The 15,625-nt window shown below is 42.0% G+C and overlaps 1 protein-coding gene across 8 annotated transcripts in view; it reads right to left on the reverse strand.

Moving 5' to 3' along the window:
* TMTC1 (transmembrane O-mannosyltransferase targeting cadherins 1) overlaps positions 1–15,625 on the reverse strand; it is a 282,068-nt gene that overhangs the window by 130,274 nt on the left and 136,169 nt on the right. For 4 of the 8 annotated variants that reach the window (XM_058442439.1, XM_058442436.1, XM_058442435.1 and 1 more), the window contains one exon: positions 2,240–2,362. The exons of the other annotated variants lie outside the window; for them this stretch is intronic. In XM_058442439.1, coding sequence (XP_058298422.1) covers positions 2,240–2,362 — 123 coding nt within the window. The remainder of the gene's footprint in view (positions 1–2,239; positions 2,363–15,625) is intronic. 8 annotated transcript variants of the gene reach the window in all.

The following is a 15,625-nucleotide window of genomic DNA, read 5'->3' on the forward strand; positions in this document are numbered from 1 at the left end:
AGCTACTGGTTTAGAACACCTTCTCTGTTCTCTCCTCCCCTCCTCTGTTACTCTTTGAAGGTGAGTGGTAGGAAGGAAAATCATCCACAACCATCAGGCTGCAGGGCAAGAGGCAGATTATTTACTGCTCAGATTCTCAAACCCCAACAAAGACATGGGTTGAAAGAGACATGGCTATTTAAATGATGTTCACCTCTTTCCCCTCTGTTGTAATTTTTAACTAAAAGGTAATATACAAATAGAATAGTATATACTGAAAGTTTGATAAAGTCCAGGCTTTGTTATTTAACAACAAAAAAATGCCAAAAAAAAAATGCTGTTTATCTTTTAGGCTTGGGCCTGCGAAATTGTCACCTGAGAATGCCATCTCCACAGGAAAGTGATTGGATCATTTTGGGCTCCTTTTTTCACAGAGCTTTCAGGCTGATGCCATCTACCTTTCAGCCCGCTAAAGGTTCTCTATGACTTAGCTTTTCAGGTAAGTGGTGAACCATCAAACTTAGAAGAAAAAATTGGGTAGCTCTGTCTCTCAGTCACATCCCAGCTCTTAAAAATGACTTTAAAACTATTATCCCCTTTTTGAGGAAATAATAGATCTAGGCATGATCATCAATGGCAATGATCATCAATGACTGCTTAAATTATTAGGTGAAAAGCCGATCAGGTCCTTTATTTATAATAGTTAGTTAGATCAGGCTAATTCAGGTGCCTAGAACTGACTAATCAACTTTAACATCACTGAAAGGGAAACAAACAGCCTGATGTCCTCCTGATGGAAATACACACCAGGCCTACGAAGTCAAAAGAAAAAACAAAATCAAACCTGAACTAATCAAGTCATAAATCTAATTATCAGTTTATAGCAAACACAGGAAACAACAGAACGTGCCACATCACACCACAGGGATGCAGTGTGCAAAATCCAGACTGTGGGAAACAAAGGGCCCAGATTCTTAAACAAGTACATTGTAATTATGGGAAGAGAAGGAGAGAGAGGGCATTTGCAAATTAAAAGAAACTTCAGAGACCTATCAAGCAAAGTGCAGATTTTGTTTAGATGCTAATTCAAACAAACCACTATTAAAAATAACCACTTAGGACACAGAATAAACTGAAATACTGATTGGATAGAGACAGAATTGGCTAGAGACAATCACGTTTAAAGTGTGATAATAGTATTGTGGTAATACTTTTTAAGAGTGCTCGTCTTTTAGAAATACATACTAAGAAATAAGATGATGTCTGGGATTTGCTTTAAAATAATTGACTAAGAGGAAGGGAAAGAAAGTAGGTGGGATGGCCGGGCGCGGTGGCTCACGCTTGTAATCCCAGCACTTTGGGAGGTCGAGGCGGGCGGATCATGAGGTCAGGAGATCAAGACCACGGTGAAACCCCGTCTCTACTTGGGGTGGTGGTGGGCCTGTAGTCCAGTGTGGGAGAGTGGTGAACCGGAGGGAGTTGCAGTGACCGGGTCGTGAAAAAAAAAAGAAAGTAGGTGGGATAGGGATGAAACAAGATGGCCCGGAGTTATTATTATTGGAACTAGAAGATGGCTTGCATGTGGGGTTCTTGATGCCACTTTCTCTACTTTTCAACTATGGAAAAAAGGCAATAGAATTGCAATAGTAACACTTTCTTATTTCCAGCTACGGCTTGACTATGGGACATCCGGAACTGCTATGCAGAATGTATTATTTAATTTTGAGTTTACGGTTTGGCCTTGCTCTGCAAGTTGACCTCAGTTCTTTATGTCTTCTAGATGTGCAATACTGTATTGACAAAAAACAAATATAACAAAAATTTTTTGAAGTTACAATCTCAACATAGTTATTTACATATTACCAAAAGAAAAATGCTTTCACGGTGGCTCACGCCTGCAATCCCAGCACTTTGGGAGGCCAGGCGGGCGGATCATAAGGTCAAGAGATCGAGACCATCCTGTCCAACATGGTGAAACCCCGTCTCTACTAAAAATACAAAAATTAGCTGGGTGTGGTGGCGTGCGCCTGTATTCCCAGCTATTTGGGAGGCTGAGGCAGGAGAATCTCTTGAACCTGGGAGGCAGAGGTTGCAGTGAGCTGGGCATGGTACCACATGCCTATAATCTCGGCATCTTGGGAGGCCTAGCTGGGAGGACTGCTTGAGCCCCGGAGTTTGAGATAAGCCTAGGCAACACAGCAAGACCTCATCTCTACAAAAAATTTTTTTAAAAAACTTAGCTGGGTGAGGTGGCACACACCTGTAGTCCCAGCTAGTCCAGAGGCTGAGTTGAGAGGATGGATCACTTTGGCCAGGGAGGTCAAGGCTGGAGTGAGCAGTGATTGTGCCACCGCACTGCGGCCTAGGGCAATAGAGCAAGATCCTGTTTCAAAATGAAACGAAACAAAATGAGAAAAAAAAAAACCCACAAAAGAACAACAATAACAACAACAACAAACAGGCCATTTGGAATCACTCCAAAAGCTAATTACACTGGAGGTAGGGGGTGGAGGGGATAGCTCAGCTAGCTGTCCGACAGCTACAGTATTTCTTTTTAATTCTTTCACTATGAATTACATTGAAGCAAATCATCTTGTTTATTTCTGCTATAATTTCAGAAGCAGAATAATCTGTCGAATATCTCTGCCCCGCTGTGTTGTCTATTTTAAAGCAAGTGCAAAACCAAAATGAATTATTTACCAATTTTCTACCACAAATGCTGTGAACAGAAGGAAAGTCACAAGAATATATTGCCAACAAAATGGAATATACAGCACAGAAAGCCAGGAATTCAGCTTAAACAATTTAGTCATGCATTTTCATTGATAAGCCAGAAAAGAGTAAAGAGGTTTCATGGCCGAAAAACATAAAAGGGAAAGGCAAGCTGAAGCTGAGGCTGTGGGGAAAATGGCACTCATCAAATGGCACCTAACAAAACTGTATGGCTCTTCACATCTAAATGTTCATTTTTATCGAGAAAAAAATCAAAGTGTTTTAAGTGCAAGAATATACATAAATTCTGTTCTCTGCCTCAGCAAAAACCTATCTGGCTAAGAAATAACATGAGCCTAACATATTTCTTTGCCCTAGAAAGATGTCTATGATAGGTACATATGAAAAAATCAGGTACTGCAAGCAGAAATATATAGTTCTTGCTTGCTTTACATAAAAAAGTTATTGCTCATAGGATCTTTCTTTTACTTTTGCCTACAAAATCTTTTATCATTTTATAAATACAGGACATTGGGTCCACTGTCCACACTCACCTCCTCTTAGGAAGGGCATTTGCCACCTGTCAATATATCACTGGTGAGGAGCACCCCACCTGGCCCAGACTCTACTGATACGGCTGACACAGGAGGCAGGCAGGGAAGTGCTGGGTAGAGAAGGGTGGGGTCCCTGGCTAGGGCTCTACCCTCAGGCTTGTGCTCACGGACCTAAGTGAGAACAGGCATTCCTGTTTTTGTGCCCAAATGCTGCATTTTCCAAAACCACTCTGGCCCACCATGATCCCCATCTTGTGCCCATAAAACCCTGAGACCCTAGCGGGCACAGATACAAGTGGCTCGACATTGAGAGGAGCAGAGGAGCAGAAGAGCACACCGACAGACCCCAGCAGACACTGGCAGGACATCGATGGCTGAATGACATGGAATTCAGCTGAGGGTGATCGGCTGGACTCTAGGGGAAGACTACCTTCCCACTCCATCTCCCTTCTGGATCCCCATCCATCTCACTGAGAGCTATTTCTACCACTCAATAAAACCTTGCACCCATCCACCGAGCCCACGTGTGCTCTGATTTTTCTGGTACACTAGGGCAAGAACCCAGGATACAGAAAGCCCTCTGTCCTGGTGATAAGGCTGAGGGTCTAATTGAGCTGATTAAAGCAAGCCGCCTGCAGATGGCAAAGCTGAAAGAGCACACGGTAACACACACCCACTGGGGCTTCAGCAGCTGTAAACACTCAACCCTAGATGCTGCCATGGGGTTGGAACCAAAAACACTCCCCATGACCTGCTGGTCTGCATGCTTTGGCTAAGGGTTTGAGCAGCAGGGCACCTAAGAAGGGAGCCACTCCCCCATCACACACCCTGCCAGGGGGATAAGGGAACTCCTCCTGTTTCACCACTAGGTTTTGGTGATCTGTCCTGCTCCCTCCCAGGCTGTTGCCTGTTTTCATCCTCATAACTCCTGAATTACCATTGATGTTTCAAAGTGTCTCCGCCTCACTGTACCCCAGCCATGACAGGCCTACACAGGCATTACCTGGTAATTACTGTCTTTAGCATCTTCTTCCCATGCCCATAACGTTCTCCAGAACTATCCAAAGAAAGCTACTCCCTGCACTACCCTCCTCAACGCACAGGGAAACTTCACTTGAATTCATTAAACATTGACTAATTATTCTGTGCACCTTTCTAGGTGCTAAAGGGTAGTATCATCTAGCCTCTGCCTTCCACAAGAGCATTCTCGCTGCATTGCTATTGTGAACACATTACATGGTTGAGAACAGTGTAATATAAATATCAAACTTCAGTGGAGTTCTAAGAAATGATAGATTAATGAGAAATGGAAGATGAAGGGAAGAATCCTAGAATCTCCACAGAATTTAAGTAGGTGGAGAGATGGGAGATAGTCCAGGTAGGGCCACTGAAGAGTAATAGCTTCAAATTGTAAATAAAATGACATTTTTAAAGAACAGTTATGAGTACAGGATTAGAAATGTATAATATAAAAACGATAAAAATTACTACCAGTAGAAAGTCTAAAATAAAAGAATATCATGTCAAATGTCAGTGAGGATGTGGAACAATTAGAACTTTGAAACACTACTATAAATTGATTAAACCACTTTGTAGAACTGTAGGCAGTTTCATGAAAGCAAAATAAATGCATATTTCATAAACTAGCAATTCCACTCCTAAGCAATTCCACCCAGTAGCATTGGACACATGTGTTTACCAAAAGACATTTCGAAGATTGTTCATAGCAGGACTTTTCTTAATAGTGCCAAACTGGAGACCACTCACATGTCCATCTACAATAAAATGCATACATACGTTATGGAATATCCATGTGATGGAAATCAATTTGGCGATGAGAATGAATACAACAACATGGAGGAACCTCATAACGGTAATGTGGAACAAGCACGGAAGACACAAAAGAAAAGGAAATCAAGAAAAACCATCTATAGACAAGGATATATGACTGGAAGCAGGACCTGAGCTCCAGGAAACAAGGCTGGCACTAGAAAGCCACAGGCAATCCCCAGTGGAATGGATCATGTAAAAGCCAGCAAAGCAGAAGGTGCTAGATAAGTGCTATGCCCTCCTTGGGGCATTCCAGGGCCGAGACCCATCAGTAGTCCTGAACACTTGCTGCTTCAGCACCTGGGACCCATAGAGATAGTGAGACTATTTCCAAACACCAATGGAAGAAGAAAAGAGAGCCAAGCAACTCTGACCAGCTTCTCACTGTGTTCTGTTAAAGTTCTTCTGGCTTATAAGGATGAATGGTCCAATTAACCCAGCTAAATTAAAGGTAGAGACTATTTTTAAAATTCCCAGAAGAGACGTATCATGAGATCATGGCAGACAGGAGGCAGGACTAGATGCAGCTGCAGACAGAGCAGCAAGGGGGTGCTCACATTGTGAATTTTAGCTCCAGATTGATTGCAAGAACAAATCAGCAATCCCGAGAGGACCCACAGACCGTCTTAATGAAGAGGACTGCTCCTTCAAGACCCGGGAGATCCCCTGCAAAACTGTGAGTGCCCCAACAGTGGAAGTGGGAAAGGGAGACCCTCCTCTCCCAAACACATCGGCCCAACTGGAGAAGCTGAAGGTCTGTTTGTGGGAGAAGTTTCTGACTTTACCCGGAGCTGAGTCAATTTGGAGAGCCAAGCGAAATACTGGGGTGGAGGAAGCAGCAGAAAGGCCCTGGGAGCTCGCGGGGTCCCCTGGCAGGTCATTCCTGCCTGGCACCACAGGGATCCAATGGGAGAGAAGCAGGGGATAAAACTACACAGAGAGAAGGAAATCTCTAGCTGAACTTTCTAACAATTTGAACGGGGTGAGAAGCCTCCTGGCCAGAATTCGGGGGAGGGTGCAAATCTGATGTGCAGATTCCACAGGCTGGGGAAGAACCAAGTCCTTTTCTTATGCAGCTGGGAGGCAGACAGCCTCCTATCGCTTACGCTCTGGGGGTTGTTGAGGGGGGCACGGTGGGAGTGAGACCAGCCCTTCAGTTTGTGTGGGAGCTGGGAGAGGCCCGTGACTGCCAGCTTTCCCCGACTTCCCTGACAACCTGCATGACTCAGCAGAGGCAGCCATAATTCTCCTATGTACACAACTCCAGTGACCTAGGAATCACCCCCAGCCCCCACAGCAGCCGCAGCAAGACCCGCCCAAGGAGGGTCTGAGCTCAGATATGCCCAGCCCTGCCCCCACCTGATGGTCCTTCTCTACCTATCCTGGTAGCAAAAGACAAAGGGCATATACTCTTGGGAGTTCTAGGGCCCTGCCCACCATCGGTCCCTCCCTATACTAGCACAGATGATGCTCTCTGGAAAGCACCACCTCCTGGTAGGAGGCCAACCAGCACAAAAATAGAGCATTAAACCACCAAAGCTAAGAACCCTCATGGAGTCCACTGCACACCCCAGCCACCTCCACTGGAACAGACACTAGTATCCACGGCTGAGAGACCCATAGATGGTTCATATTACAGGACTCTGTAATATATATATATATGAACTAAGATTCTTAGGGAAACGAAACTAAGCCGCTGCAAGAAAGAAAGGCAGCACCCTTCCATGAAGGCTACAGGCCTTCCTCCCGGCTGCCCTGCTTCTCTTAGCATTTGCTCCACCTCCACTCTCTGCTCAGGGGCTTCCTGTGCCTGTTCATAATGGAGGCTGAGCGTAGTTAGCAGTTCTGTTCTCAGCCTCTCCTTTTCTGTCATCTTCACACCACTTGCCTCACCCTCGAGTTTTACATTTCTGACCACAGCACCTGACTAGCTCACCTCATCTTCTGGAATCAACTCTCACAGGTCCTTGAACTCCAACTCCACTGGATCCTTCAGGGCTGACATAAACTAAAAATCCATATATAATCTCCTCTAACAACACATCAAACTGATTGCACTGCTGAAAATGTTTGTTAGAGCATCGAGAAATAGAATCCTTAAATAAAAGCTCGGGCTTGGCTTTTTTTTCAGTGTGAAAAGCAATATTGGCCTTTATGTTTCAATGTTAGCAGAAAATAAAAGAAGTGTTCCTTTAACTTTCATCAGCTTCTCTGGGATTTAAGATTGTAATGGAAATACAATATGCAGATTTAAAGGATGAGATAGTTTTCTTCAACAAATAAAACATCAGTAAGTGATCCAGATCTGCATTTTTCGGCAACCCATCCCTCGTCCCCAGGTAAAATTGCTACCACCACAAGCTCCCTCACATGACTCCCTCCTCTCTCCCTTTTCTTGTGACAAATTAAATAAATTATGACCACATAGTTTCATTCTGGTTTGGAAAACTATGCTCATTGACCTTGATAATCTCTTTCATCCCCAAAAAGCTATTTTTTATGAATATATTATAATACAAAGACATAATGGGGGCAGCATCCCCTGCAGAGAACTCTTCAGCTACAGAGGACACAGTTTTTGCCCAGGGTTCTCAAAACAGGTGGCTCCCCAATTCATGTAGGCTGCTGTTTGATACAAAGATTCTGTCATCCAATCTTGTGACCTACCCAATCAGAATTTCTGTGAGATGAATCAGAGAATCTTCATATTAAACATGTTTCCTTGATTGATTCTCATATTCACTCAGGTCTGGTAATCATACCTCTAAAATACAGAACAGCTTCAGCTTCATTTCCAAAAAACACGTTTCTTTTTGAGACAGAGTGTCACTCTGTCACCCAGGCTGGAGTACAGTGGCGCGATCTTGGCTCACTGCAACATCCACCTCCCTGGTTCAAGCAATTCTGCCTCAGCCTCCCGAGTAGCTGGGACTACAGGTGCATACCATCAGACCTAGCTAATTTTTGTATTTTTAGTAGAGACGGAGTTTCACCATATTGGTCACGCTGGTCTCAAACTCCTGACCTCAGGCAATCCACCTGCTTCAGCCTCCCAAAGTGCTAGGATTACAGGCATGAGCCACTATGCCCTGCCCCAAAAAACATGTTTTAAGAGTCCCTATAAACATGTTTCGAAGGCTTTGTGAGTTGCTCAGTCAAGAACAGAGCAGTTCATTTTGCACAGCTCTCTTTAAACACACAATACATTATTTTACAAAAGAAACATTTTAATTCAATGTTCAGAGGTTATTATGAGATAGCCCCATGTTTGGGGCTATAAGGGATACAACTGTGAGGAAGACATAGAGTCCTAGGCTGTAATAATCAAGATCTAAGGTTTTGTGTCTCTTTAAAACTATCAACCGAAATGGAAAGATGAGAAAGAAGCTTCTTTAGAACATGGAAGATGTTGCATTCTAGTTTCATCTTGCTATTTCCTATCTTGATCTTTTCCTACAAAGTAATACAAGCCTTTGCCTGTATTTCTTAACAGCAGAAACAGACCTGCCACTCAAGCAAATCTATTCTAGTTGTTTATCCAGGACCAAATCTCATGAAAAAATACGATGCTAAGAGAGAGCCTTTATATCCTTTCACTGAAAATCCTACGTTATCTCCTTTCTGCATTTGAAGACGACCATTTTCAATGTGATAAAGGCAATACTTCTTCCATCAAATATAGACTGCTTTATGTCCTATCCCCTTCAAACTGGTAAGACAAAACCAATTTCTAGGCAGCAGAGCATGGCTATGGTCATGGAAATGACATTTAAGGCTCCAGCCCTATGCAGAAGCCATACTTGGGCTTTTGTTTTTGTCCTTAATCCCAGATTTACAAGAGTGGAGGTCAAAGGATCACACTTCTGAAGATACTTACAGAAACAGAAGAGCAAATCTGGAAGCAAATGACACTTTTCTGACAGGACAGGTTACACATAAAATCTATTCCATCACTTTTCAAATGCAAGTCCATAAAAAACATGGAAGCAGAAACTCTGGGCATCTGGACTTCAGAACTCATACTTTAACATGATTCCCTAGTGTTTTTGAGGCACATTCAGGTTTGACAACCTAGCTGAGATAAATTCTTAAGGCCCCTCCATGGCTCTACTCACAGAACAACTTTGAGTGGGAATTTACAAGAAGTATCATAAGCACCTGTGGTCTTGGGTCTCAAAGAATATTTTCTTTTCTTTTCTTTTTTTTTTTTTTTCAGATGAGAATCAAATTCTAAATTGGCACAATTCTAAGTCAGAGTGCAATAAAATCTTCCCACCACTCAGAATCAGCTGAGCAAAACACAAGACGGCAGATTGGAAGAGGCCATTCAAACCAGAGGCAGACAGAGGCTCCGGAGAGTGCTGCATCTACGGCACACACCACTCATGCCTCGCCAGCCACTCATCCTAGCTCCTTCTGGCATGGGGTCAAGCCAGGAGCACAGTGCTGGTTCTAGTCCAGTGCCATCCAATAGAAACAGAATGAAAGCATATATAATTTTCAATTTTCTATTAGCTACATTAAAAAGAATAAAATGAAACATGATGAATTAATCTCAGAAATATATTTTGTTTCAATGAATATAACCAAAATATTACCATTTCAATAGATAATCAATGTAAAAATTATTAATGGGATATTTTACATCTTTTTCTTACCAAGTCTTCGAAACGCGGTGTGCCTTTACACTTCCAGCACATGGCCACTGGAACTAGCATTTGATGTGCTAAGTAGCCATGTGGGGCCCACAGCTCCTCTGGTGGACCTCATGGATCTAGACAATCACCTATCTTCAGGCCCATCCATCCTCCACCTCTGCCCACATTCACTTGTCCTTGGTTTTATCTTTCTGGTTCTAGATTCCCACTCCAACCCCACCACTCTCCCCTTAGCTGTAGCCCCTCTCCACTCTCAAAATTCCCAACTACCATCCTGACTTGTCATTGTTGTCCATCAGTTTTACTGTGTGGTCTCTATGTCTACTCACCCTCTTTTACCTCTTGTGAAAACTTCTGACTCTTGTTCCTATAGAAATTCCATGTGGGATAGGACAGATGGAGGGATTTAGATCTATGAGGGCAAAATTTTCTTAGTTGTTAAAAAAAGAGCAATTTAATACAATCTAAATTTAGAGCAACTACAAAGAAGATAATAGAGCATTCTTTGTGATTAACATAAATACAGTCATTCAGATTTCAAGCTATGAGAAACTAAAGGAGAGAGGAGGTAAGTAAGAGAGCCAAGCTGACAAAACAGGACTGGGGACAGGTGGGTCCAGGAAGAAAGGGTTCCTGTAGCCACCCCTGGCTTACACCCTCACCACCTTTCTAGAGAAGAAAATGGAAATTAATATCAGAATCACACTGTGTTGTATTTTTATTTTGTCATATATGTAACTGTGCAAGTTAACCAGATATTTCACAGTATAAATTTCATCATTCCCAAGGAAACATTTTGCTGTTTTTATAAAATTACAAGTAGACAGACCCTTGCAGATGGTTTTGAAGACAGAAAATTGGACAAGGCATGGGGAATGAGGTGGGACAGTGTGCAATTAATAATTACAGTCAACTTTCTGGTGCCCAGAGTGGAATATCAGGTGTGTTACAACCTTCTCAGAAGGTTGGCTTGACGAGGCTTAATCTTTTCTAAGATTTATTTATTCAACAATGTTCTAAGGATTTATTTTGTATCAGGCTCTGAGCCAAAGCCTAGTAAGATCGTAAGATAATTTTAAGGGCCATCAGGTAGTTGTTATCCATAGGGCTATAAACAAAACTATTCAGTACCTCAATCTGCATTTAGAGTTTAGAGCATCTTCCTACTTAACTTTCTTTCTTCTTTTTTTTTTTTTCTTTGAGGAGTCTCAGTCTGTTGCCCAGGCTGAAGTGCAGTGGCACGATCTCAGCTCACTGCAACCTCTGCCTCCCAAGGTTCAAGCCATTCTCCTGCCTCAGCCTCCCGAGTAGCTGGGATTATAGATGTGCACCATGATGCCTGGCTAATGTTTGTATTTTTAGTAGAGATGGGGTTTCACCATGTTGGCCAGGCTGGTCTCAAACTCCTGACCTCAAGTGATCTGCCCGCCTCGGCCTCCCAAAGTGCTGGGATTACAGGTGTGAGCCACCTTGCCCAGCCCCTACCTAACTTTCTGATTTTGACTTCTGTGAACTGTCATCTCTCTTCCTGAGGTGAGACACCTGGGCCTCAGGTCATCCCAGCCACCTACCCTAGGCCTACCCTCTCTAGGAGTTCTCACGCTACAAAATCAGCAGGTTCCCTCTCTCAGTGGCAAAGTCAAAGAATCCATCTTTCAGTGACCAGATCACAGTGAAATGTTAAGAAATAATGGTCTTATTCAGGAATTCACATGATGGTATAAATAACTAAGTGTACAGACTAGAAGCAGAAAGCAGTCAGTCAGTCTAAGTTTTCTAGCAGGGAAACCTTTCTGAAGAAGCAGCACTGATCTGAGCTTTCATGAACAGGTGGGATGTAGACCTGCTAACAGATGTTGTAGATAAACAGAATGGATGGAGATCTGCAAGGGCCCAGGATTCCGAGGCGTTCAGTTCTGGTGGTTCATGAAACAGGCTTGAGGACTCTTGTTGATATGTGAATAGAGGGGGAGAAAAAGATATTATCTAAAAAGCTAGATCTGGAATTTCCCTCAGAAAGAAAACGATCTTCAACATTTCTTGTTGTTGTTTCAAAAGAAAACACCACTGTAGGCTGTATCAGACACAAAACTATGTATTCATCCAGTGTGTTTGATTTTCTTCTGAGGCACACAGGGGGCTATACTTTCCAGCCCCTTTGCATTTGGAGGGGGCACATGACTACTTCTGGCCTCCAGGTCTGAGCAGAGGTGATGTGGGTCTCTTGAGGCTGAAACACTTATAAGCTGTGTGGTGGAATGAATACCTAATGATATTACAGAATGGTTGGGAATTTTTTTGTAGCTACCATGAGCATACTGTGGCTGTATATTTTAAAAGACAGCCATATCTTTTAGAGATACTGTATGCTGAAATAATGATGACTGAATGGGCACTATAGTTGGGACTAGTTTCCAAACAGTTCATGGTGGGTCAGGGAAAACAAGAGGGACTGTTAGTGGGTGGGGCTACTGATGGAATAAGATTAAGCATAGTTGATAAATGCTGAAACTGGCTGATAGGGACAAACATGGAGTTCATTATACTGTTCTCTCGCTTTTGTAATATGTATTTGTAAGTTTCAATATAAGAAGTTAGGGCCCCACTAACTTTCTCTCCCTCTGCTACACTGACTTAGCCATTCCAGATGGCAGGACTATAAAATGCAAGCAGCTCAGAAACCAGTCACCAGCTGGAAGGCAGCATCCCTAGAAAGTTACTAGGCCCACAGCCCTCCTCCTGTGAACAAAAAATTAAACCTTTTCATGTTCAGTCATTTTAATTTCAGAGCTTGCTATTACCTTAGCATAGCCTCGTCTCACCTAGGTGAGGCATAGGTGTGTGAGATTTTAGAGATAATTTAGTCTTGGGTAGCCTGTATAGTCTAGGGCTATGTAAGGAATTATCAGGAATTTGGACAAAGGAGGAACAGAAAATGAAGAACAAAAAAGGAGAGAGGTAGGGCTAAGCAAATAACTGAAGCAAAAAACTTGCCAAAAAAAAAAAAATCAGCCATCGAGAATTCCCCCGTGGAAGAGATGCTGGAGGATTTTGTGCAAGATGATTAATGTAAGTTACCTGTGGCATGGTTCTGTGATGTAACTCTGCTTTTTGTCTCCAGATTTCTGTAAAGTCCCTTGTACACAAATGCCTTATGTGAGTGGTACTGTAGGGGATATGAATGTGAAAGGTCTATACCCTCTGGTAACTTGGCTGGCACAAAAAAAGGAAATGAGAGTGGCCATGGGCAGTGTAACAGGGACCAGATGTAGAGTTTAGCAGGAAAGGGAAAATGGAATGGGAGATGTCCCATGAGAATGTAAGGTTCTAGGGAAGCATATAAATCCTGAGGAGGGCAATGAATACTCAAGAACGTGGGAAAGAATTTAAGCCAGTTTTCTTTAAATCTCAAAAAGGAAGACCCAAGATGACATTGGGGTTCCATAATTGCATGCATTTTAAGCCTATCACTGCACTGTGTGGGTCATTCTCATGACAGAGCAGAGTTACCGTCTCCATACCAGGGTGCATAAAAGCACATGCAGTTGAAAATGTCTTAATGACAAAAAGCAAAACAAGGATATACCCAGAGGTGGTAGTGCAAAGTGGCCTTTAGAAACAAAAGGGTAAAGGTAGTTTGATGTTCATAGAAGCAGCAGGCCTATGACAGCAGAGTCAATCATGCATTCATCCATCAAACAGTAAACAATTATCATGGCTCTGTCCTGTGCTCAGCACTGTAAAACCTGCCAAAGACACAAAGAAAGATAAGATATGGTTTCTGCCCTTGAGAAATTCATATTTAAATGGGAAGGAAAAATCGGGGAATAGTCTATAACAATAAAGTGTAATGAGATAGAATAAAAATATATCTTCGCCGGGCACAGTGGCTCACGCCTGAAATCCCAGCATTTTGGGAAGCCGAGGAGGGCGGATCACCTGAGGTCAGGAGTTCAAGACCAGCCTGGCCAACATGGTGAAACCCCGTTTCTACTAAAAATACAAAAATTAGCTGGGCGTGGTGGTATACGCCTGTAATCCCAGCTACTCGGGAGGCTGAGACAGGAGAATTGCTTGAACCCAGAAGACGGAGGTTGCAGTGAGCCAAGATCTTGCCACTGAACTGCAGCCTGGGTGACAGAGTGAAACTGTGAACTGTGTCTCATAAAAAAATATATTTTATATATATAAATAAAATATATATATATAAAATATATATTTTATATATTTATATATCTGGCAATGGCCAGATCCCTTATACTTCATGGATCCTAATGGGTGTAGGAAACCACTGACCTTGTAAATATCAAGCCAGCTACAAATATCATTTGAAAATGACATGGAGGACCTGAGGAGAGTAAACTGTGAGGACAGAGACAAATTAGGAAGCTATTTCAGGAACACAGGCCAGAGACCATGAGGGCCTTCAGGAAGATGGTAGCAGTGGGGATGGAGATAGCTGCATGAATTCCAGCAAATAATAAGAGCAGTCACAGGACGAGGGGACTGCTTGGATGAGAGGAATGAAAGAAAGGAAGCAGTCATCAGCAATCATGACTGACAGGTTGTGTGTCATGGACAACTAAATGGACAATTGGGCCTTGGGGAATTTGCTTATCAAAAGAAAGTTGTGTGATAAAGATACAGTGTCTCCTTTGTTCTTTAGTTTCTAATTATATTGTTCTTCTCAAGTGGAAAGTAGAAGCATTTACAATTCAACTTCATGCCACTAAATGGATCTACACGATCTCAATTAATTACAGGTTGGAAAAGTTATTGGTCAGTCACAAAGAACTGACTGACAGCTAATACATCTGAATGTCTGGGTTAAAAAGGAAAGGTAAAAGATTAAGGGCCTTCTCACCAGTGTATCCTGAATAATGATGACCTCCAATTCCATCATTGGAATAATGATGATTCAACTCTATAAGGAATCTACCTTACGTCTTGATATACCCAATGGTCAAGAATAAAAAGTCAAATTCTAAATGGCTTCCAAATTGCTGTTAACATCAACTGTATCAAAGTACAATGTTTTAAATACTAAAAACATAATCTTCATACAAATACACAGCACAAACTAAAGGTTTGTATAACTTGTAAACGTGGGAAAAAGATACTTGACCAGGGGAGTTCAGAAAAGAATTTGAGTTAGGCAAAGCCTTCTTAGATATAGAAGATATATATCTGAGAAACAAGAAAAAAAAGTGGACTTCATCGAAATAAAAAACTTATATGCTTCAAAGGATATCATCAAGTAAGTGAAATGACAATATACAGAAAGAAAGAAAATGTGTTTATGAATTATAAATCAGATAAGGGACTTACATCTAGAACATACTAAGAAAAGTGTTACAACTTGGAAATAAAAAGACAACCCAATTAAAAAGTGAACAAAGGATCTCCATCAACTTAGCTCCAAAGAAGACAGCAAAAGAGTCAGTACGTGCATAAGGAGATGCTCAACATCATTAGCCACCAGGGAAATATAGGTAAATCAAAACCACAATAACATACCATTCCCTACCCATTGGTATGGCTATAATAAAACACACTGTCAAAAAGACAAATGTTGGTGAAAATAGAGAGAATCTGGAATCCTCATGTACTGCTGGTAGGAATGTAAAATGGTGCAGTCGCTTTGGTAAATATTCTGGCAGTTCCTCAAAAAGTAAAACATAAAGTTAACATTTATAAACCAGCAATTCCACTCCTAGGTACATACTCGAGAGAAATGAAAACATACATCTACACAAAAACTTGTATATGAATGTTCATAGCACCATTATTTGTAATAGCCGAAAAGAGGAAACAATCCAAATGTCCATTTTTATGAAAAAAAAAATGAGATGTATGGTATAGCCATATAATGGAATGCTACTGGGGAATAAA

This window comes from Hylobates moloch, unplaced genomic scaffold (assembly GCF_009828535.3).
Source record: "Hylobates moloch isolate HMO894 unplaced genomic scaffold, HMol_V3 SCAFFOLD_8, whole genome shotgun sequence".
In the NCBI taxonomy this organism is placed as follows: domain Eukaryota; kingdom Metazoa; phylum Chordata; class Mammalia; order Primates; family Hylobatidae; genus Hylobates; species Hylobates moloch.